The following is a 25,832-nucleotide window of genomic DNA, read 5'->3' on the forward strand; positions in this document are numbered from 1 at the left end:
TTTTATCGAGTCTTTTAACTAAAAAAATTCAAATTGGTTATTTGACTTAAAAAATATAAAGTTGGTATTTTTCTTTTAAAAATGACTTATATCACAAATAAGTACTTAAAGTATACTTTATTTTTTGATTAAGTATCTAAAGTATTTTTTGTTAAAATAAATACCTAAAGTTATCTTTTTTTTAGTCAAAAAAAGTACTTAAAGTATTTTATGTCAAAGTATGTATCTAAACTATTCAAACTTTTTCATCTAATTTCTAAAAAAGTTGACATGTGACATTAATTAAAGAATACTTTAGGTACTTGGATGAAAAAATTGAATACTTTATGTATCTATTTTGATCAAAAGATAACTTTAGGTACTTATTTTGATCAAAAAAATACTTTAGGTACTAAAATGAAAATGATGGTATACTTTAGGTACTTATTTGTTACATAAGCCTTTAAAAATTAAATTTAGCCCTCAACTTTTAAGTTTTGTTTAATTAGATCCTAATTTTAAAAATTAAACTCAAATTTAAATATTATACAAATTTAATCCTCTTCCGTTTCCTAATCTCACTGCTCTTTTATTCTCTTTTGAGTCTCATATTGGTGTGTTTTATCAAGAATTTTACCCACATTGCTTCAATCATTTAGTAATAAAATCACCATTAAAATCATTCATTCACTTGGGATCCGCCTGAGAAGGAAAGAAACAACTAAATATAGTATTTGGGCATAATTAGTTCAGAAAACAGATACTCTAAGCACCTATTGAAATGCATAGTGTAAGACCCTGTTCTTCTTCACGTGCCTCTTGTCTTACTAAAAAAATTTGAATGAAAAATTAAATCAATCTCTGCTGATCTACTTTAGGCAACCTTGTAAGAAAATTGTACATAACCAAAGGTTTATGAGGAACTTGATGCAGCTGAATACACACCCTGCCCACATCCTTTATCAGACTTCCGATTGGTGGTCACCATAATCCTAGCTTGAGCAGCAACCTCCCTTCTTCATAGCCGACACATCTTTACCGACATCGATTTTCTCTCCCTTGGAGGGAACGGCTGAAGCATTGCCTTCTTCGCCTGTCTCCATAGCTTTCTTGCTCACTACATGGTAGATCTGTGTAAGAACTTCAGCGAATGCGTTTTCGACATTGGTAGCTTCCAGGGCAGAAGTTTCCATGAAGTAGAGGGATTCTTTCTCGGCAAGGGATTTCCCGTCCTCGGTCGAGACGGCCACAAGGTGACGGAGATCTGATTTATTACCGATGAGCATGACTACAATGTTGGGGTCTGTGTGATCCCGCAATTCTCTTAGCCACCTATCGACGTTTTCGAATGTGGAGTGTCGTGTAACATCATACACGAGAAGTGCACCAACGGCTCCTCGGTAATAGGCACTTGTGATGGCACGATACCTATCAGTGCAAAAGGAGCAGTTCAGATAACAATGATAAGGGCATTGAACAAAGCAATAGTACAATCTTTATCTAATGCAAACTCCAAACAGATGGTACATTTCAGCTAAAAGATTTGCAAAATAGGAGGTTTTCATCATTCTTATGGGCCTAGCCTCACTTCTTCCTTCCCCTTTCTTTCATTCAATCCAAGAATGATAGGATATAGCTTTATATTCCATCTTTCAAATCCAAGAATCACCTTAGAAGACATATGAGAACTTTGTAGCCTTACATCATATTCGATCAGGAAAAAAGAACCATATCGAGGCCATAACACGAACAGCCACTAACAGCTACATCGACGTTAGCTATGTAAGACGACTTTACACAGATCGGAAAGAGCTTAAAATCGAGCAGTAGCATCAATGCTTAATTAGCCGTGGCTTTAAGCATCTCAGCCATAGAAGAAATACATCAGTTACCCCACAATGACTCAAATGGTCCCTAGCTTTAGGGTTTACACCCACAATAGTAATATCCATAAGGAAGCATACATTTTAAGGCAAAGCATGAACATTTGTTACTCATTGTCAAGTCACTTAACTGCAGAAGAACGCACACGGCACATATAACAAAGATCACAAGATGAAGAAACATAAAGATCTACTAAATCTCGCTTTCAAATCTATGTTGGACATGTTTGCAACACAAGTCTATTAGGAAAAGAAAGCAAATCTAAACAACAGATTTGTAAGAAACAATCATAACACCATTTACTCGAATGTTGCTCACAGATCTAGATAAGCAAGACCCCCTTTTTTTCTAATATGCAGGTAAAAAAGGATTTATCAAATCCCATTTTAGATCAAAGCAAGACCTTTGTACGCAAAATCAGAAGAGAACTAAAAATACCAAGATGAAAAACAGGAAAGGAAGACAAGGAAGTGGTGAAAAAAAGGCAAGACCTTTCTTGGCCAGCCGTGTCCCAAATCTGGGCCTTGATAACCTTTCCGTCGACATTCAAGCTACGAGTAGCGAACTCAACGCCAATAGTGGACTTGGACTCGAGGCTAAACTCGTTCCTGGTGAACCTGGAGAGCAGATTCGACTTTCCCACACCTGAATCACCGATCAAAACCACCTTGAAAAGGTAGTCATAGTCATCCTCTGCTCTGTAACCAGCCATCTTTCACTCTCTCACACAACCACAGCTGTTACAGAGCTTTACCCTCTTTATTTGCGTCCAGTAATAAAAGATGGATGGCCTGTTTCTTCACGTATATTAAAGCCTCTTCTTTTAAAGATAAACAAGGTGTGTGTGGGGGAGGGGGGGAATCTAATTTTTCTTTATTTTGGAGATGGAAATGTAAAAGACTGATTGTGTGCTAGATTGAGAGATTTTGTTGTACGGAATCTTAATATACGTTTAAAAAAATATTTTATTGAAAATATTATTATTATTTTAATATTTTTAGTAAAAATTTATTTAAAATATTAATATTTTTTAATATTTTCGGTAAAATATTTAATATTAACATTTTCGATAAAAAAAATAATATTTTAGGTAGCCATTTATCGGATATATTAACAAACCCGATAAAGCGTCCAATAATAATATTTTCGGTAGAAATAATAATGTTTTAGGTAATTTTTTTACCGAAAATGTTAAAAAAATAATAACATTTCCGATAGCGTCTTTCTTTGGTCTTATATTAAGTTGTCGCACGTGATATTTACTGTTAAAAAAATAGGGGTTTATGGGTAATTAAAAGATATTATTTGTTGTGTTTTTGTCCCCTCTTTTGTTTCTTAACAAAAGGTTCCTTCGATTTGAATCATAGTGTTAAATTGCGGTTATGACTATCGTCGTGGTTGTAGCTATCGCGTCGCGGTTAAAGGTGTTGCGAACGTTATAGTGTGATTTTTTTCTTCTAAAAAATAACTATGTTTTATGTTATAGTTACGATTTGCAGTGTCGCAATGACCTTTAAAAACGTTTACGATGTGACTGTTACATTGCGTTGCGGCTGTAAGGTTTGAATGTGTCGAATGAATCACTGCTTACAGTGTCAATGTTCAAAAGTTTCGTGTAACATCCTTGTCCAGTACGACACACAGTCAATCGATTTAAGGTGCTACACGGAACAACCAAAGTGGTTGACCAATTTTTTTATTTATTTAAATATAAAACAATTGTAAAATAAACTAAAGAATAAATAAAATATTTACACTAAGGAGCTCAAAATTAAAATATTTACACTTTACAAAAATGATACAGACTTCTCTACTAAAACTACGACTCAACTTGAAAATAAAGTTTACAAATATACATGCCCTTTCAAAAAATGTTGAGACATACTCTGAATCTGCACTGGTCTGAAATGGTTTTTGGTATATCCACTGCTCCTCACCTGTTGGATCTACTGACCTATCCACGAAAACAATCCGAAGGTTGAGCTAACTAGCTCGGCGACATATTAATAGTTTAAACATACTAAGTGCATATCACTGAAATGCTAGCTATCAAGTCTACCGATTTGATCTGCTTAGTGAATATCCTTGCGATATTCACTCTCTACGCTACTACAAACATCATGGTGAGGCTAAGGGATTATTGCATCTCAGAGCTCATGCACCCCTCTAGCCTACTGAGATATGGTCCCCAAAATTCTGCATCGGACACCATACCCCTGACTAACCCACTTATTGTGAGTGTCAGGCCTTTGCCTTAGTTAGTCGGTTTTAAGTTGCGCCCTACCTTAGGATATATCCGGAGTACGTCTATACTTTCGACTCCACTAGTTTTTCTAAAGGAACTCGGGTGTCTGAATCGTTCCCCGAGCATCAAACAAGGCTAATCTTATTTATCCCTAATTATTTGGTTTCTATGTTTGATTTAAACATCAATTATGTTCTCACTTGTAGTCTTATTTGATTATATAATTAAGTTTAGATAAACTCCCTACAACTCAAACACTCTCCTAAAATGACTTAAAACATTTGATTTCTAAAAACCCATAAAAACTCATTTTTGAAAAACTAAGCCAAACCTTGAAATTAAGAGCTCTAATGGAAGCTTAAAATATGAATAATATATTTCTTACCTTGATTACTTCAATCTAAGCTTAGGTTTTCTAAGAGCTTGATCTTTACTAGGGAGAATGAAGGAATAAGACAATCTAGAGAAGAAGAAAATAAAGAGATATTTTTATAGAATGACTCATGTGAGATACTATAGGAGATGGGGGTTTTAATTTTTAAAAACAAGTTATGGGTAAACTACACTTTCAGTTCTTTTCCTTTATAACTTAAATTAAAAATATAATTTTCCTTGACTTTTAGGCCAACCTTAAGCCCAATACCATCTCTAAATGGTCCAAACTATCTTAGGAGGTCTAATGGGCTCTACTCACGAGATTTGGGTTGGCCGAAACTATGGACCCGGGTTCTGGGGCATTACAACTCTCCCCTATTAATAGGAAATTTCGATAGACATCTACTACTAATTTTAACTTTTAGTGCATCTAACTCTAAGGGTTGGTCACTAAGTCAACTGTGGTTGTTATTGGAATAGAAAATAGAGTAAGGTTACTTTAGTTCTCATCAAATGCACCCTTCTTCTCCTCCGCTTGAGCTCTAATCGCATATTGATGGGCTGTAACTCTAGGCTCCCCACTAACTCCTGACTAAATTACACCTCTACCAACCTGAACCGATGAACTTCCTCCTCTCTGAAATCTTCTGCCCCTCTGGACTGTCAGAGCTGATTGCTGAGTCGAAGCTGGAATTACATTCTGAGCTTCTGGGAAATCTCAGAGAAAATAATCTAAAGACCCACAGCAGTAACAATATTGGGCCAAAACCCTGTAAACTCCTAGGTACTTCTTACCACAACGTGAATAGGTAGGATGAGAAGACACTCTTGACGAATCCTTCAATACTAGCTACTATTGCAATAAACAATGGTCTATTGCACTAACTGATCATACTTCCTCCTCCGCTAGTACTCTACATTGATCGGTTAGACTGACCTATCATGGCTTTCTCATGCTCATGAGATTCTCTCAACCTCTTGGATGGTTGGACTGGTTCTACTGACTCTGTCATTTCTCTGCCCTGACCTGAAGTTGCACCTTATTTTGTTGCTCTCTTTACCATAACTCTCTCTACTACTTTTTCTTAGAGAACTAGCTCGATAAAGGCTTGTGGTGGATTAGAAGCTAGGTGAGTTAAGATATCTAGATGAAGACCCTCTCTGAATTTTCTGCAGTGGTGATACTCAGACGAAACCAACTCTGGGGCATATTTACTCAGCCTAAGGAACTCCACCTCATACTCTAATGTTAATATATTCCCTTGGGTTAACTGAGTAAATCTATCTCTCATTGCATCCATGTGAGTTTCTCCTATGTATTGTTTTTGGAAAAATTCCTCTAAAAACTGGTCTCAGGTGGGTCGTTCGAGCTCTAATGACATCTCCACTGTCTCTTACCAATCAATCGCGTCACCTTTCAGTAGCGAAATAACATACTCCAATATTCCCTCGAGAGTAAGATACAACCAATGAAGGGTTTTAAGGGTTTCTCTTAACCACTGGTCGATTATGATTGGATCATCATCCCTTAACCCAAAGAATCCAGTGGTCTGATACCTTCAAAGCCTTTCTACTAGGGCTTCCTAAGGTGCTACAACTATAGGAACAAGTTGGACTAGCTAGAAAGATGGGGTAGCAGGTATCTGAGGAATACTCAAACAATCCACTCTAAGATAGAGGTTGGATTACTAAACAAGGTAGCCTTACCAACTTCAGCGTCTCCAGGCTATCCATGCTCGGAGTCTGGGACAAACTCATATCTTGAATCACTGACTAAAGAATATCTACTCTCGTCTCTACCCTCTCTACTATGATATGGGACTTTGTCCAATTCTAAAATTAAGAGGAAACAAAGAATTACTATCACTATTGCAGATACATAAGTACGACTTAACTCTTTTAGAGCATGTATAGTTATAAACTCTTTACTAACATTGACTGACTCTGATTGACACTGACCATCAGTAACTCGTGGGTCCTAGGAACGTCAATCCTGATGCTTTGATACCACTAAATATAACCCCCTACACTATTACGACACATATTCGACCGATTTAAGGTGTTACACGGAACCACCAAAGTAGTTGACCAACCTTTTCTTATTTTCTTTAAATATAAAACAACTGTAAAATAAACTGAAGAATAAATAAAATCTTTAAACTAAGGAGCTCCAAATTAAAATATTTACACTTTACAAAAATGATACAGACTGCTCTACTGAAACTACGACTCAACTGGACAATAAAGTTTACAAATATATATGCCCTTTCAAAAAAAATACTGAGACGTTCTCTGAATCTGTACTGGTCTGAGCTGGTTTTTGGTATATCTACTGATCCTCACCTGCTATATCTATTGACCTGTCCACAGAAACAATCCGAAGATTGAGCTAACTAGCTCAGCGACACACTAATAGCTAAAACATACTAAGTGCATATCATTAAAATGCTAGCTATCAAGTCTACTGATATGATATGCTTAGTGAATATCCTTGAGATATTCAATCTCTATGATGTTGTAGACATCATGGGGATTCTGAGGGATTACTGCATCTCAAAGCTCATGCACCACTCTAGTTTACTGAGATATGGCCCCCGAAATTCTACATCATACCCCTTACTAACCCACCCCTTGTGAGTGTCAGGCCTCGACCTTAGTTAGTCAAATTTAAGGGCCTTGCGTCGCACCTAAGGATATATCCAGACTGCATCTATACTTTTGACTCCACTAGCTTTTCTAAAGGAACTCGGGTGTTTGAATCGTTCCCCGAGCATTAAACAAGGCTAGTCTTATTTGTCCCTAATTATTTGGTTTCTACATTTGAATTAAACATCAATTATGTTATCACTTGTAGTATTATTTGATGATATAATGAAGTGTTGGGGTACATAATGTCTAATCCCTCAAAAACTGACCTTTCTATCCAAAATAAACTGAAAATATCGATACTAGCCAAGAGTATCGATACTCCTGCAAAAATTCTGATACTTTATATAAGTACCGATACTTTTAAACATTATGTTATGCCTAGTTTCGGTATTTTCTGAGAATTTTGAAATTATGACCCAAGGTTTTGATACTCTTGAAAGAGTTTCGATACTCTTGGCTAGAAAACACGATTTTACTCATAAACAAAGAACAAGTATCGATACTAACCTTATAGTATCGATACTCTACCAGCATAAGTCATAAAACAAACACAAAAACTCTATTTTTGAATCCCAAAGACCCTAGTGAGGTCCCCAAACATTCTTAAGGTCTTATGTGATATAAAGGATGCATAAATAAGGCTTAGAAACATGTTGAAAACATTAAACATAAAATCTACCATGGAAAGATACTAAACATGCTTTATCTCCACTTTCTAGTAAAAACTCCTTTATAATGATTTTACAATTGCTATGGAAAAGCTAATAGTGTGTTAGTTGGATTATTTGGATTCGAGAACACTTCTAGAATCAACTAGGGATCCACTTTTCCTTTTCCCTTGGCTTGAACTCTCTTTTCAACCTCTTTAACTAATCAAGGTATAAAAATAAATTACTTACTTAACTAGGTGTTGTATAAAGCTTAGATACAATCCCTACAACTCAAAAACGTTTCTAAAATGACTTAAAACACTTGATTTCTAAAAACCTATAAAAACTCATTTTTGAAAAAATAAGCCAAACCTTGAAATTAAGGGATCTAATGGAAACTTAGAAGATGAAGAATATAATTTCTTACCTTGATTATTTCAATCTAGGCTTAGGTTTCCTTAGAGCTTGGTCCTTACTAGGGAGAATGAAGGAAGAAGAATAATCTAGAGAAGAAGAAAATGAAGAGATATTTTTGGAGAATGACTCAAGTGAGATACTATGGGAGATGAGGGTTTTTAACCTTTAAAAACAAGCTATGGGTATACTACACTTTTAGTCCTTTTCCTTTATAACTTAAATTAAAAGCATCACTTTCCTTGAGTTTTGGGCCAACCTTAAGCCGAATACCCTCTCTAAATGGTCCAAACTATCTTATGAGGTCTGATGGGCTCTATTGACGGGTTTCGGGTTGATTGAAACTACTAACCAGGGTTCTGGGGCGTTACATTTAGTAAAGAAAACCCTCTAGTGCTTCAAATACTTCGAAAATGCTTGTGTTTATCAGTTGGCCTATGAGATGAGACATTGGATCTCTTAACTAAGGTCAGAGGATTAAATCTTGACGTTTGTGAATGGAACAAAATGAGTTGGGAAAGTCACGCTCATCTTTACAGTACCCAATCTAGATTTATCCGTAGTTATAAAAAAAAGAGAAACCAAATATCAGATGAGCTAATTTTGATGAAAACCTTAAACTTATTCTCCATGAATGTTTATTCCATGTAATATATACAGATGAACACATGATTTTATATTAGGGGATGAATTTATAATATTTTAAAGAGTAAACTAATAGGAGAGTGAAATATTATAGTAATTTTGTCCTAATTCAAAATAATTTAATAATTTTTTTTTATACTTAAAAATGTTATCGATTTAGTTTTTTTTTTTTTGTGATATTGGAAAACCAAACAAATCCATTACATCAGGACAATAGCCGGATAATTACATTATATTAAAACATGTAAGAGATTATCTCTAAGTGTACAACAAAAAGGAGTTCCATAAGAAAATTTACGTCAACCCGTATCACACAAAATAATAAATAAAGAGCTCTATATAAGATATTGAGAATAATTCTAAACAACAAGAATGCAATATAACGTTTGTGGGAGAAAGGACGAACAATTTGAAAGAAGAACACCGACTAAATTGATGAAATTTTTAAATATGAAAGATTATATTTATTGAATTCATTGAATTGGTACAAAATTAATAGAATGTATAAATTCTAGAGACAAACTCTTATTGTACTAGATCACATTATTATTTCGTCAAATGTTTAACTATTTATTGACTCGTTTGTAATAATATTTTAATTGAACAACTAAATTATAACTTTTAGAAAAAAATAACATATTTGTAACCAAACCAATAATAGAGTGACTTGGAGGGTATTTTATCCACTGAAAAAAAACCCATCAAAAGGCTTCCCCCACCAAAGATTACAGTGCTTCAGGTGAATTTTGGAGTTAATCTCTGTAATTCTGAAGGAGAACCAAATGGAAATCATAAACAGAAACCACTAGTTTTTCATCTGCAACAACAGAATCTTCCCATGTGGGCCATGCCAGAATGATCAATATTATTTGTCTCAAAGCTGCTGTCCAACGGAACTCCACATGTCCGAAATTTAAATCTTAACATTTGCAACCGCTTACACAGTAAATGTTGCTAAACTGTGCTTCTTAGGTTCCATGGTTTACATGGATCTCCATTCTATCATGAACAGTACCCAAAATTAAAAGCATGTTTTTCTGAAGGATCGATCTTGGTTACCACTTACCAACCATGAGAATTGGCAACAAAACAAGATGAGAGGGTCCACAAGAAGAAGGAATATAACCCCGTGAGCCCATACCAAATCGAAATTTGAGAATCAACAAACGATATCGAAAGTAAAAAAAAAAAAGGAAAGAATATACGTTATTAATGACTAATTTTTTTATTAATCTGTGATAAGTACAAGATAGTATATGTTTAAAGAAAACTCTCAATCATTTGACATTAAACGCTCACACCCCTTACATTCCTAATGCTCGAATCAAAGACATCAAGGGGTAACAACAATTCCTTTAGTACTAAGGTCGCTTTGTTCGTGCAATTATTTGGATTATGAAAAAGAAAATTAAAAGTTGCAGTTCACAAAATAAGCTTTCCATTGCACAAATCATTGGTTAACCAAATGCAGGTTTCCTCTAAATTTCAAGCCTTTTAGTTATGCCTCCTCTCCATGATTGCATACTACCATACGTGTCTTTTTCGGTAAGGTTCCCACTATAACACCATTGTCTCCCTCTAACAACATTCATCACCACCCTTATCTTGTTGTTCTCAATGTCAAACTCTGAGTTTGAAGAGTCCACATCTCCATCTTCTGATTCGGCCGCCAAGTCGTGTCCTGTTAAGGTTCAAGTGGTTTCGAAATCGGTATCCGACCGCCTTCTCGACAAGTTCTTCGATGTGTCTGAATTCAACTTTGATTACTCCAAGAGTGGAATTTGGTCTCCCCCTGTCAAAAGAAGTGCCTTTCTAAGCTCCCCTGGAAGGATATTCAATGAACAAGAGATGCTCCAAAGGCTCAAAGTTGTAATGGGCAGACGCCGTGGGAGTAGTAGTAGAAAATTCAATGTCTGTTTCAACGTATGACGACTCTTTCATTCGTTTTCAACAACAAATGGGATTCGATTAAACTCGGATTCGATTCGAGTTCTGTTGAGCTTGTTCTTGTTGTTTTTGCAGGCATTTTGCTGTTCTTGACGCAACCATTGGAACTTTTCATGGGTTACCGTGTAAGTTCATTTTAACAACAAAAGGCCAACAAACAGAGAAAGGAAGTGATTCCTTTATGTAAATGTTATACTAATTTTCTTGGAGAAAAGGAAGCAATTCATCTGGTAATTTTCTTGGGAGTGTTTGTTTTCTAGGAAAATAGCAAAAACAAACCCACCATTGCAATCTGAACAACAGCTTCTGATTGTTGAACCGATGTCCAAAAACACCTAATTCTCGCAGTTGAGTATCATTCTGCAGTTTCTTTTACATTATTTTTATTTGCATGAACTTTAAGATTAATGGAAACAAGATAAAAAAGATGCTCATTTGGAATCACATGCTACTCATATGCTTCAGCAGCTTTTGATAGGTAAGCTATCCCCAACCATTTAAGACAAGAAAAGCTTAGGTGGGGTCCTATTAATTGTAAACATCTGCATGCAATTTACAAAGAGAACATAAAATTTGATAGGACAGCCAAGGAAATATCTTGTTTTTGCTCCCAAAAAGCCAGGCTGGTCCCCTCTTTTGTTTTTGCATTGCAAGAAAACAGACATTTTCATTTCTTTTGCAGAAACAAGATCTGCCCTCTTCAATCCTACATTTGGTAACAAGAAAGGTAAAAAATTGGAAAAGGGGCATCGAGAAAATTCAAAAGGAAAGAGCTTTGAGGGTTTCAAATTGTGTACTTTTACTGTTCTCCTTCAAGCAGTGAACTTTCACCAAGTCCCATGCAGCTATGGAAGTACCTGTCAAAGATTGAAAAATGTGTTGTATTTATGATCTTTGGGCAGACAGTGGGGCCCTGATGATGTGGACCAATGAATATGTTCTTGTAATAAAACAAAAGTTCAAGGATAAGTTTTTGCAAAGAGCTTAGGTGTAAGCAGTGTTTTGAAGTAAGTAGACAACAATAAGTGTAATGAATAGTGTTCTACTCAGTGTAGCTAAGTGGTTAGGCTTTGCTTGTGCTACACTAGTATTTTGTTATGTGGTTATGGATTTGTTAGAGCTGTTAGGGTTGTTAGATCATTGTTAATTGATCCATGACTGCTTTTCCTCTTGTATATGTTAGCTCGGTTCTCCTTAAGAATATTACATGTTTTCATCAATAAAATCAATGAGTGTTGCCTCTCTTTCCCTATCTCTAGCATGGTAACTTTCGCCTTTGATTCTTTTGGGATTCTCGCTTTGTATCTCTGATTAGGTGTGTTTTTCTTCGTTTGCTTTCATGGCTGATTCATCTTCTTCCTCAATGGTGGTCCAACAGTTACCTAAGTTGGATACTGTGAAACTTTCAGAAAATAATTTCATACTCCGGAAGCCAAGTCTTGTTGATCATTGAAGGTTTTGGGTTATTGAAATATGTTTCCGATGATTTGCAGTCTCTTGAGGAGTTTATCAACACGGATGAAGGGTTGTTGGTTGAAAGCCCTCAGTTTCTTGTTCAGCAACAGCAGGACAAGCTATTAGACACATGGCTAATTTTGACTGTTTCATCAGAGGTTCTTCCGCATCTGATTTGCCTCAAGACTACTGGTGATATTTGGAAGGCAGTCTCTAGGCTGTTTAGAGCTTACTTGAGTGCCAAGATCACTTCCTTAAGGCATTCTCCACTCTCAAAATAAGCGTGACAAGTTATTCGTTGTCGCAGATCATAAATATGTATGTGTCATTCTTGCGGGACTTTCTGTTGATTTTGAGTCTGTGATTGCTATTACTTCGAAGGAGACAGTGACCTTGTCCACTATGACGGACATGCTTCTCGATTGTGAAACAAGGAATAAGGAGTTCTTTAATAATAGTGCGTTGATTCAGGCAAATGTTGCCTCGCATAATGAGAATGGTGCTTATGTTGGGAAGAATTCGTCTGGATTTCATTTTTCCTCTGAAACGTTAGACACGTCTCAAGGCAATCGTGGTGGTGGTGGCCGTGGTGGTAACCGTGGACAGTTTAATAATCGACCACAGTGTCAGTTGTGTGGAAAATATGGGCATCTGCTGCCTCGTATAATGAGAATGGTGCTTATGCTGGGAAGAATTCGTCTGGATTTCATCTTTCCTCTGGAACATCGGACACGTCTCAAGGCAATCGTCGTGGTGGTGGCCATAGTCGCGGCCGCGGACAATTTAATAATCGACCACAGTGTCAGTTGTGTGGAAAATATGGGCATCTGGTTCAGAAGTGTTACTATTGCTTTGATCATACGTTTCAGGGGCATTCCTCAAGAAACTCGCTATGATGGGAGTAAGAGTGATGATCGGCAGACTTTGTTCACGACAGCTCCCACGGTTCCTGCTCAAGTGTTGATTCATGTGCTTGATCTAACTGGATCAGTTGGGACTGGTGGTTTGAGTGCACACGGGCCCCTGATATCTTTATGAGGTCGTATTACGCAAAAATATGTATAACTATATACAATCGAACAAGTAATATGGTAGTGTGTGAGTAACATCTCCATATGGATTGGAGGGATCTTGAGTAAAGTTTATGCTCTATTCTAAAATAACTAAGTATAGTTAATGTGGTATGAACAAGTGAGATGGAAATGCTGGGGCAAAATGAACTGTACACGGATGAAGATGCAATGGCAATATGGAAAGGTAGCAAATGGAAATGTTGTGACAAAATGAAATGTATGCAGGTGGAATTTCAATGGTAGAGTGGATGGGTGGCAGATGGAAATGTTACGGCAAATCTAGATGTTTAAAGTGTAACCAATTAAAAATGTTAAAGCAAAATATATTGAGGATTCGGGGATAAGTAAGATAACTTGACAATCCTCACACAAACAAGCTACAATGGGAATGATTGGTGGGGTCACTAATGAATCCTAAGCCTTGTCTATTAGAATGGTTCAAGCTTCTATGACCTATTTGCTTGACAGAGTTTACCAAAAGTGTCTCTACGCTATCTCTAGTCATGGGACCTGACAGACAATAATGCCACGGCAAATCATCTCGACCTGAGCAGCAACATCTAACCTGTCAAATAAACTCAACTCCTATTAGTCGTTGAAATCCTACCTTAGTTTCTCTCAAACATTAATGTTGGATTAGGCTCTAGTTATTAACTAAAACCCATTGCTCACGTTGATCCTCCCTTAGTTTGTCTCGAACACTAATAATCTTTCACTTAATTTCTTTCAAACACTAAGCATTTTACCTAAGAAATGGCTACTCTCATAGCTCTTACAATCCTAAGTAGTTAAACACAATAAGTAAAACAAATAGATGAACATAAAAGCTCAAATCATTCATTAAAACAAACACTTAATCATCCATAAAAACCCACACCAAATAAGGTTTTGTTCATAGTGGGGTAAAAATCATCCGTAAAAATAGCAGCATTTTTAATAAAAATTATAAACTTACTAAAAACTAACAAACATATCGGTAAAAATTAATAAATTTCTTATTAGTGTATTGAATTAATCGTTTATAAAACAAATGCTTAAAACCTATTGCATTTAAAATTGTATTGTAAAATTAGTAATTAATTTCAATTTCATCCTGTTTATAATTGAATATGATACTACAAAATATAACAAAACTATAGCATATAGTGTTTATGAACTCAAGTATACATGTTCACACCGGTTTTGACGAGGACTAAATGCTGTTGTTTTATGACCATTTTTGGGCACTTGACAGCAAAATTGTCCGTGTTACAAATGGAGCAGTCGTTTTATATACTAATCTTTTTTTTTAATTAATCACTTGTATCTAATTTATTGATCGACTAATTCAGATCTGATATTGTAGAGGCGAGGACGACTCTCCCAACCCGTTTTCAAACTCCATAATTCGAACCCTATTTAATCTACGTTAGGACATTTTCAAAACTAATCTGTTCTAAGCTTGAAATACATGAATGACACCTTCACATGGAACCCCCAAGAATGGAAACAATAAACAACATTTTAGCCAACCTAAACATCAAGCTTGCTTCAACAAGCGATTATCAATATTGTAACCCCCTAGACCCGGCCTATGCGTTTTGACTAAGTCTAGTGGATCACAAAGATATTTTCCAAAACCGTTATCCAATCAATGTAAAACCACATTATTCATGACATGAAATTATAATAAATTATACTATTAAAACTCAACTCTTAAATATAAAACTAATCAGTAATAAATTAATTTAAAACATATCTTAAAAATCAAAACCACGATAAACTGAATAGTAATAGCAAAAGTATCATCATTATAAAATCCAATACTTTAAAATAGGTCCATGTCACCAGAATAAAGTCAACTTGCAAGTTTAAAATATTACAATCAGATATACTTCAAGAGATATGTTGATCCTCCAAGTGCTCGAACCGAGGTATCTAACCAACAATATCTGAAAGGGGAAAAACATTTTCGAAAGGTGAGCTAGGCTCAGTGTGGCCCAACATTACCATAAAATCACAATAGGTAAATTAAACAATCATAGTCCAGTAAATCTCACAAATTCGTAAAAGAGTTTAACTTTTGAAAATCATAGTTTAAACCCTTTTCTGGTACACCATCAGTAGTTCCAAATTTTTTTTTCCATATAGCTTACTTTATGCACATAGCAAAAAGAAAGGCGACTTAAGGATAGGCTATGAAGCTTGTATCCTTAAGCCCAAGTCAATAAGTCCATATAGCTTACCCTAAGCACACAGCAAAGGAAAGTCGACCTAATGAAACATCTTGGGGCCCTCAAGAGTCACATTAGGCCCGTTTATTAGGTTGATCAGAGTTATACAATTGTAGTTCAATCTATCCCAAAATCAATATCCATATACCAGTCATCAAAGTCCATAAATCATCAACAATAAATCGGTATACCAACAATAATAATCCATAGATTTCAATGTACCATATTTCAAAACATATAAAACCATTATGTAGTAAACAGGAACACACCTCGATAATGGGTTCAGATAGTAGATCTACTGATTGCTGGTTTCACCACGCTCTGCTACAGTTTTCGAACGGGTGAATACTGGTATACGTGGTTTAACTGATCTAGAAGAGCTGGGTCGAGCTGTCGAATGATCCGGAGAGTCTCTTGAACCTTCAAATAATAATAATTAATCAGCCCCAAATCTTACTTAATTGTTCAAAGCTAAAATTCTCAAGTATATAAGCATTTTTCGGGTTTGACTATCATTTTGGGGTATTTCGAGTCTGAATTTGGCCAAACGGATTGCGGAATCGGAATCAGGACGTCGAAAAACATAAAGTATGAATTTTTGAAAATTCAGATTCTTGGTCAAAGTCAAAGTCAACCACTTTGACCGTCAATTTGGAAGCCTTCAGGTTCGAATTTGGCGAAACGGACTGCGGAAATGGATTCGGCACGTCGAAAACTATCAGGATAGGTATACTCGGAAAATATTAACGGTCGTTTAAGGGTCGGTCAATGCCATTTTAAGTTTTGGTCAAAGAAAGTCAACGGTCAACGGTCACGATCAACGGTTGGGTCGGGTCGGGTCGGGTCAGATCGGTCAAACCGGTTTGAACCGGTCAAAATCGGTCAAACCGGTCAAAACTGGTTGAAAACCGATTAGGCCGGTTTTCTAGCCCTCCACTCTCCCTGCGGCGGCGCGTGGGGCGTCCTCCGGGGCCCTAAAAATTACGAAAAAATTTCTAAAAATTATTTTGAGCGATTTCGAGATACTTACAACAATCGGTTCAAATTTTTGAACGGTGGAGAGCTCGATTTTAACTCGGCCGAATCTATGACTGCTCCACCTCCTCACGCACCGCCGTCGACGGCGAACAAGGTTGACACCGGCGGACTCGAAACGGCACAAGGAACACGATGGTGCAGGAGGTGTCGTAAACGGAGCAACGATCGGTGGTGAATTTGAGATTTTCCCGGCAATAGAGCTAAAAAAAACGTCGATGCTTTGACTTGAAATTCTCGACGTTTGGCAGCGTTTTACTTCAATTAATTTAAGGGGATTGTTCCTGACTCAATAACGAACACGATGGTGATTTCAAAACGACGATCAGAATTCGGACGGCGTCGAGATCTAAGTCGGAAACCGACGTAGGGGGAAGGGGATTTGGGGAGTGGTTTTCTATTTTGAAACAGAAAACCACCCCATGTATATATCATCTAAAACTAAACTTACCTAATTTTATTGGGTAAATTCAGGGCTTAGTCCCTGAATTTCCTTTAACTCTAAAACAAGCTCCAAATTTTAAAATCTTTCAATTTAGTCCCCAATTTTCACCAATTTTAACAATTAACCTCCAATTTCAATTAAATATTATTTTGTAAATATTCGGGTTGTTACAATTCTCTCCCTCTACAAGAAATTGCGTATTCGAAATTTACCTTATGAGAATAGTTGAGGAAACTGAGCCTCCATTGACTCCAATGTCTCCCAAGTAGCTTCTGAGGGGCCTCGATTACTCCATTGAACTTTGACCATTGGAATATGCCTATTCCGAAGAACTCGCTCATCTCTTTCTAAGATCTGGATGTGCTCATCCTCATATCAAAAATCAGGTCTCAGCTCTACCTCATCAACTTGAATGATGTGATCTGGATCTGGACGGTATCGCCTTAAAATAGACACATGAAAAACATCATGAATACGACTAAGATGGGAAGGCAACTCAAGCTGATAAGCAACAGGTCCAACTTTCTTCAGAATACGATACGGCCCAATAAATCGCGGACTCAGTTTACCCTTACGTCCAAATCTCAATACTTTCTTCCATGGAGATACCTTGAGAAAAACCTGATCTTGAACGTCAAACTGTATATCCTTCCTCCTTTGATCTGCATAAGATTTCTGCCTATCAAATGCCTCTTTCAGACGGTCACGGATCAATCTGACTATGTCCTCTGTCTCCCGCACTAACTCAGGTCCCAAAGTCTTCCTATCACGCAACTCAGTCCAACAAATCGGGGTGCGACACCTACGCCCATAGAGTGCTTCATAGGGTGCCATACGAATGCTGGTCTGGTAACTGTTATTATAAGCGAATTCAGCCAAAGGCAAAAAGTTCTCCCAGCTACCATGAAAATCAATTACACAACCCCGTAACATATCCTCCAGAATCTGAATTACTCTCTCAGATTGACCATCAGTTTGTGGGTGGAATGAGGTACTATAATCCAATCTCGTACCCAAAGCCGTATGTAGCGCCTTCCAAAATCTCGAAGTAAATCTCGGATCTCGATCTGAAATGATAGATAACGGAACACCATGCAATCTAACAATCTCTGAAATATACAACCTCGCCAACTTGTCCAACGTATAATTTACCCGTACATGAATGAAGTGAGCTGACTTTGTAAGTCTGTCAACAATCACCCAAATTGAGTCCTTTTTCGAAGGAGTCATAGGTAAACCAGTAACAAAATCCATAGTAATACGCTCCCATTTCCATTCAGGAATCTTGATAGGTTGTAACAAACCTGATGGATGTTGATGTTCTGCCTTAACTTGCTGACAAGTCAAACACCTCGCCACAAAATTTGAGATGTCCTTCTTCATGCCGACCCAATGATACCTCTCTCTCAAATTCCGATACATCTTATCTCCACCGGGGTGCATAGCACATTGACTACTATGAGCCTCCGTAAGGATAGTCTGCCTCAACTCAGCATCATCCGGCACACAATACCGACCTTTGAAGCATAAAACTTCATCCTGATCAAGGGCGTAATCTGAGCTTGTCCCTTGCTCTACTTGCTCAAAGATGGAAAGCAAGGAGCTATCAAGGGCTGCTTAGCTTTGATCTCATCAACAAAGGTCGGCTTAACTTGTAATTCTGCTAACAGAGTGCCATCGTCATATAAATTCATCCTGGCCATTAAAGATCTCAACTCTGTTACCGTCTTTCGACTCAAAGCATCCGCTACAATATTAGCTTTACCAGGGTGATAATCAATCACGCAATCATAATCCTTTAGAAGCTCTAGCCAGCGTCGCTGTCTCAAATTAAGCTCCTTCTGGGTCAGAAGATACTTTAAACTCTTATGATCCGTGAAAATGTAACACTTCTCTCCATAAAGATAGTGTCTCCAAATCTTCAAGGCAAAAATCACTGCTACTAACTCCAAATCATGAGTAGGATAATTACCCTCATGCGGTCGCAGCTGACGGGATACATAAGCCACTACCTTACCTTCCTGCATTAGAACACAGCCGAGTCCTGAGTGTGACGCATCACTATACACTGTAAAATCCTTCCCGGACTCTGGTTGAATCAACTAAGTATAGTTAATATGGTATGAACAAGTGAGATGAAAATGCTGGGGCAAAATGAACTGTACACGGATGAAGATGCAATGGCAATATGGAAAGGTAGCAAATGGAAATGTTGTGACAAAATGAAATGTATGCAGGTGGAATTTCAATGGTAGAGTGGATGGGTGGCAGATGGAAATGTTACGGCAAATCTAGATGTTTAAAGTGTAACCAATTAAAAATGTTAAAGCAAAATATATTGAGGATTCAGGGATAAGTAAGATAACTTGACAATCCTCACACAAACAAGCTACAATGGGAATGATTGGTGGGGTCACTAATGAATCCTAAGCCTTGTCTATTAGAATGGTTCAAGCTTCTATGACCTATTTGCTCGACAGAGTTTACCAAAAGTGTCTCTACGCTATCTCTAGTCATGGGACCTGACAGACAATAATGCCACGACAAATCATCTCGACCTGAGCAGCAACATCTAACCTGTCAAATAAGCTCAACTTCTATTAGTCGTTGAAATCCTACCTTAGTTTCTCTCAAACATTAATGTTGGATTAGGCTCTAGTTATTAACTAAAACCCATTGCTCACGTTGATCCTCCCTTAGTTTGTCTCGAACACTAATAATCTTTCACTTAATTTCTTTCAAACACTAAGCATTTTACCTAAGAAATGGCTACTCTCATAGCTCTTACAATCCTAAGTAATTAAACACAATAAGTAAAACAAATAGATGAACATAAAAGCTCAAATCATTCATTAAAACAAACACTTAATCATCCATAAAAACCCACACCAAATAAGGTTTTGTTCATAGTGGGGTAAAAATCATCCGTAAAAATAGCAGCATTTTTAATAAAAATTATAAACTTACTAAAAACTAACAAACATATCGGTAAAAATTAATAAATTTCTTATTAGTGTATTGAATTAATCGTTTATAAAACAAATGCTTAAAAACTATTGCATTTAAAATTGTATTGTAAAATTAGTAATTAATTTCAATTTCATCCTGTGTATAATTGAATATGATACTACAAAATATAACAAAACTATAGCATATAGTGTTTATGAACTCAAGTATACATGTTCACACCGGTTTTGACGAGGACTAAATGCTGTTGTTTTATGACCATTTTTGGGCACTTGACAGCAAAATTGTCCGTGTTACAAATGGAGCAGTCGTTTTATATACTAATCTTTTTTTTTAATTAATCACTTGTATCTAATTTATTGATCGACTAATTCAGATACGATATTGTAGAGGCGAGGACGACTCTCCCAACCCGTTTTCAAACTCCATAATTCGAACCCTATTTAATCTACGTTAGGACATTTTCAAAACTAATCTGTTCTAAGCTTGAAATACATGAATGACACCTTCACATGGAAGAAATCCAGTTCTTACATGTGCATAGCAGTGATAACAACCTTCATAAATACCAAAGTTATGCAACTTTTGTTTTTTCATTACAAAACCAAAACTAGGTATCTTGGTTTAGTTTGTCTGAAAGTAAGACAGAAGTAAAAATACCACAGCTTTCATCTGTCGGTGGAACCCCCAAGAATGGAAACAATAAACAACATTTTAGCCAACCTAAACATCAAGCTTGCTTCAATAAGCGATTATCAATATTGTATCCCCTAGACCCGGCCTATGCGTTTCGACTAAGTCTAGTGGATCACAAAGACATTTTCCAAAACCGTTATCCAATCAATGTAAAACCACATTATTCATGACATGAAATTATAATAAATTATACTATTAAAACTCAACTCTTAAATATAAAACTAATCAGTAATAAATTAATTTAAAACATATCTTAAAAATCAAAACCACGATAAACTGAATAGTAATAGCAAAAGTATCATCATTATAAAATCCAATACTTTAAAATAGGTCCATGTCACCAGAATAAAGTCAACTTGCAAGTTTAAAATATTACAATCAGATATACTTCAAGAGATATGTTGATCCTCCAAGTGCTCGAACCGAGGTATCTAACCAACAATATTTGAAAGGGGAAAAACATTTTCGAAAGGTGAGCTAGGCTCAGTGTGGCCCAACATTACCATAAAATCACAATATGTAAATTAAACAATCATAGTCCAGTAAATCTCACAAATTCGTAAAAGAGTTTAACTTTTGAAAATCATAGTTTAAACCCTTTTCTGGTACACCATCAGTAGTTCCAAAATTTTTTTCCATATAGCTTACTTTATGCACATAGCAAAAAGAAAGGCGACTTAAGGATAGGCTATGAAGCTTGTATCCTTAAGCCCAAGTCAATAAGTCCATATAGCTTACCCTAAGCACACAGCAAAGGAAAGCCGACCTAATGAAACATCTTGGGGCCCTCAAGAGTCACATTAGGCCCGTTTATTTGCTTGATCAGAGCTATACAATTGTAGTTCAATCCATCCCAAAATCAATATCCATATATCAGTCATCAAAGTCCATAAATCATCAACAATAAATCGGTGTACCAACAATAATAATCCATAGATTTCAATGTACCATATTTCAAAACATATAAAACCATTATGTAGTAAACAGGAACACACCTCGATAATGGGTTCAGATAGTAGATCTACTGATTGCTGGTTTCACCACGCTCTGCTACAGTTTTCGAACGGGTGAATACTGGTATACGTGGTTTAACTGATCTAGAAGAGCTGGGTCGAGCTGTCGAATGATCCGGAGAGTCTCTTGAACCTTCAAATAATAATAATTAATCAGCCCCAAATCTTACTTAATTGTTCAAAGCTAAAATTCTCAAGTATATAAGCATTTTTCGGGTTTGACTATCATTTTGGGGTATTTCGAGTCTGAATTTGGCCAAACGGATTGCGGAATCGGAATCAGGACGTCGAAAAACATATAGTATGAATTTTTGAAAATTCAGATTCTTGGTCAAAGTCAAAGTCAACCACTTTGACCATCAATTTGGAGGCCTTTGGATTCGAATTTGGCAAAACGGACTGCGGAAATGGATTCGGCACGACGAAAACTATCAGGATAGGTATACTCGGAAAATATTTACGGTCGTTTAAGGGTCGGTCAATGCCATTTTAAGTTTTGGTCAAAAAAAGTCAACGGTCAACGGTCAACGGTCGGGTCGGGTCAGCGGTTGGGTCGGGTCGGGTCGGGTCAGACCGGTTCAGACCGGTCAAAACCGGTCAAACCAGTCAAAACCGGTTGAAAACCGGTCAGACCGGTTTTCTAGCCCTCCACTCTCCCTGCGACGGCGCGTGGGACGTCCTCCGGGGCCCTAAAAATTACGGAAAAATTTCTAAAAATTATTTTGAGCGATTTCGAGATACTTACAACAATCGGTTCAAATTTTGAACGGTGGAGAGCTCGATTTTAACTCGGTCGAATCTATGACTGCTCCACCTCCTCATGCGCCGCCGTCGACGGCGAACAAGGTTGACACCGGCGGACTCGAAACGACACAAGGAACACGATGGTGCAGGAGGTGTCGTAAACGGAGCAACGATCGACGGTGAATTTGAGATTTTCCCGGCGATAGAGCTAAAAAAAACGTCGATGCTTTGACTTGAAATTCCCGACGTTTGGCAGCGTTTCACTTCAATTAATTTAAGGGGATTGTTCCTGACTCAATAACGAACACGATGATAATTTCAAAACGATGATCGGAATTCGGACGGCGTCGGGATCTAAATCGGAAACCGACGTAGGGGAAGGGGATTTGGGGAGTGGTTTTCTGTTTTGAAACAGAAAACCACCCCACGTATATATCATCTAAAACTAAACTTACCTAATTTTATTGGGTAAATTCAGGGCTTAGTCCCTGAATTCCTTTAACTCTAAAAGAAGCTCTAAATTTTAAAATCTTTCAATTTAGTCCCCAATTTTCACCAATTTTCACAATTAACCTCCAATTTCAATTAAATATTATTTTGTAAATATTCGGGTTGTTACAAATATAATTGCCAACAGGTCCTTGTAAGAAAATCACATGGGGGTCGGTGCTGGATGAACGAAAGCCATTAAAAGCATTGACTTAATCGATTAAGAAAACTGGTTTTGTTTAATCCGAGTAACATTTTTAACAAATTGGTCTCAGTTTTGGGGAAAAGCAAGGAAAAATTTTGAATGCATTCCTCCTTGCAATAATTGATTGATGTTATAAGGGGACAATGATGGTTAAAGAGAGGGAAAGGAGAAAGAAAACAGCTGCCATATGCTGTCTTATTTATGGTAAACTCAAAGACTTTGTAGCTAGAGGATTCGATTCAGGAAATTCAATGACAAAAGGAGGCTGCAGTTGATGAAGTATATATATATATATATATATATATATATTCAATGCATTGGCAAAGGATGCATGGTTCTTATTTTCCTTTGTTACAAATAAGGAAACCCAAGCAGCTCCTTTTAATTTCCCATATTTTCTTTTTCTGTCAAATGAATCAATTTTTTTGTGCAACGGAGCTAACTAGGACATTAGTTTGTTCTTGTCGTGTTTGTATAGCATAAGCATGTCGTGTTCAGGGATGGACCGAGGGGGACGGCCAGACCATTTGAAAGCATTGTACAAAGTTAGACCATCAAAGTTGGGGGAAGCAAAAACTAAAGCCTACAAAAGCTAAAGAGAGGGGAACAGCCAACAGCATTTTGCTTACTAAAGTGAGGAAAAAGGACTAAAGAGATAAGTCCAAAATTCACCAAAGATCATAGCAGTATGTCAAATATCAGATTATTACAAAGCAAAAAAGAATTACCCAGATCACAAAAACTTGTCTGCAGCCCAACAAAGGTCTCTAAGAAGCTGTATGCAATTGTAGGTACTAATTATGTAACCTCAAGTTGATGGTGGGTTGTTTTCTCATAAATGAACTTGATTTGTTCCCACAGGTAGGGGACCCCTCAAGAGGGTTTCCATAGGGTTCCATACTGAAAATAAATTTCTCATCAAGTATAAAGCATAAGCATCATAAAGTGGAAAAAAAAGGTTAGCAAAGTGGTCACATGATTTAGGGTAAGGGCGGGCCTTTCTTCTGAAAAGAGAACCCCACAAAAACTGGCACTAAAACCAGTATGAAACCCACGTTCCTATTTAACAGTCTAACTGTCCACTAACTGCTTGAACCTTCCATTATCAATGGAATTTCAGTTTTCTCATCAGTTTCGCCTTCTTTCTGCCTCTTAAACCTTCAGAGAATCAAATAGTTGTTGTTCAAAGGCACAGGTTCCAGGAATCTTCTTGGGGTTTTTTAACATGAAGTGGAGAAAAAGCAAACCTTCTTCATCCTCATCCTCCTCATCTCGTTTTCCTTCGCTTTCTCGTGTGCTCCCCACCGCGTGGCTTTCATCATTCAAGCGGATGAGCATCGATTCCCAAGCAAAACATGCAAAGGAGAAGCAGAAAGAGATGAAGAATTCTATGTCAGTGAGCTCGTCAAAGTTTGCTTCTGGTGGTGATGCTGAGGCCTTTTGGAGGTTTTCATTTGGAGAAGATAGTGCTGATGGCAAGACTAGTAAGATGGTGTCGCGATCGGCTTGGTGTGATTCAGACGATGATCTCGATTTTGCACCCCCGAATTGTCGAACCTGTGGATCGAATGCTACAAGGAAAAAGGAAAAAGAGGAAGCTAAGACATTCAACAACATGGCTTGCAATGCAATGAAAGTGAAAGAGTTTCGTAGGAATATGCAGATTTTACCTGATGATATCAAGATATACAGACGAGAGAATTCGACAGTACTGAAGACACCGAGGAGAAGGAATACAATGGAGAAAGACTCGAATTTGGAGAAGACAAATGGAAGAGTAAGAACCATGGAAGAGAAAAGGTTGAATGGGCAATACAAATCAGGTGAAGCACAGCATAGATCAGCAAGATCAGTGGAAAATAACACCTTGGAAAAGGGCGAGTATCAGAGAAAACATCAATATCCTTGTACAATGAATCTAAGAGCCTCTAAGTTAACAACAATCAATGAAGACTACACCTTTAAAGCTCAGAAATTGGTGGAGACTGATGTATTTTCTCCAGAAGAGAAAATTGAAAAGCTGAAACAGACGAAATCTGTTTACATGAGCAGAGAATTACCAAGGAGGAGGATGAAGCATAACAACAAGGTAAGGGTTTTCTCTCCAAGAATAGCTTCCAAAATAAAAGCTCTTGAAGACACGAAGAAGGCCAAATTGAAGATGAAGGCAGAAAAACAGAACAGAATTAGCCAAAGAACAGACTTGGAGAGCTTTGCCATGGTGAAATGCTCGTTCGATCCGGAGAAAGATTTTCGAGACTCGATGATGGAGATGGTCAGGGAGAACAGGATCAGTCAACCAGAAGAACTAGAGGAACTTTTGGCTTGTTATCTGACACTGAATTCTGATGCATACCATAATCTCATCATCAAAGTATTTCAGCAGGTATGGTTTGACATGGGTCTGGCCAGTTCTGAAATAGACTTGCAGAATGAACAAAGTTCATTTTGATCAACAACTTTCTCAAGTGATGATGACCAAAATTGTAAATGTCTTCCTAGTTTCTAATGTTATACCTGCAAAAGATGTTTTTAATTTCCATCAATTCACAGTTTTAGTTTTAAATCCATAGTTTATGACCTTTACTTACATACATATAAAGTTATTGGACAAATTTTCCTTTACTTTCCTCATGTTATAATGCTACTTCATTTTGCACCATCATTATAAAGCAAAATTCACGGATACCCTTATAATCTAAGGAAAAT

General features: G+C 36.9%; 1 protein-coding gene and 1 pseudogene across 2 annotated transcripts; one reads left to right on the forward strand and one right to left on the reverse strand.

Annotated features, from left to right (window-relative positions):
- Positions 1-828: 828 nt before the first annotated feature.
- LOC120217998 (ras-related protein RABA1c-like) lies at positions 829-18,421 on the reverse strand. Of its 2 annotated transcripts, XM_039215019.1 has the most exons (3): positions 18,409-18,421; positions 2,355-2,620; positions 829-1,407 (listed from the first exon to the last, which is right to left on the reverse strand). In XM_039215019.1, the coding sequence occupies exons 2-3, from the start codon at positions 2,573-2,575 to the stop codon at positions 972-974; spliced, it is 657 nt and encodes a 218-aa protein (XP_039070950.1). In that variant the 5' UTR covers positions 2,576-2,620; positions 18,409-18,421; the 3' UTR covers positions 829-971. The 2 variants fall into 2 exon arrangements, with proteins under 2 accessions (XP_039070950.1, XP_039070943.1); XM_039215012.1 differs by lacking the exon at positions 18,409-18,421 and having other exon boundaries at positions 2,355-2,735.
- A 5,659-nt stretch (positions 18,422-24,080) lies between these two features.
- On the forward strand, positions 24,081-25,712 carry LOC120218016 (annotated as a pseudogene).
- The last annotated feature ends 120 nt before the right edge of the window (positions 25,713-25,832 follow it).

Source organism: Hibiscus syriacus, unplaced genomic scaffold, assembly GCF_006381635.1.
Source record: "Hibiscus syriacus cultivar Baekdansim isolate YM2019G1 unplaced genomic scaffold, ASM638163v2 tig00000773_pilon, whole genome shotgun sequence".
NCBI lineage: Eukaryota > Viridiplantae > Streptophyta > Magnoliopsida > Malvales > Malvaceae > Hibiscus > Hibiscus syriacus.

Coding starts and splice junctions, on each gene's coding strand:
- LOC120217998 (XM_039215019.1), bottom strand. CDS start 2,575: ATGGCTGGTTACAGAGCAGAGGATGACTATGACTACCTTTTCAAGGTG. Junction 1,408..2,354: donor GACACGGCTGGCCAAGAAAG/GTCTTGCCTTTT, acceptor TTGCACTGATAG/GTATCGTGCCATCACAAGTG.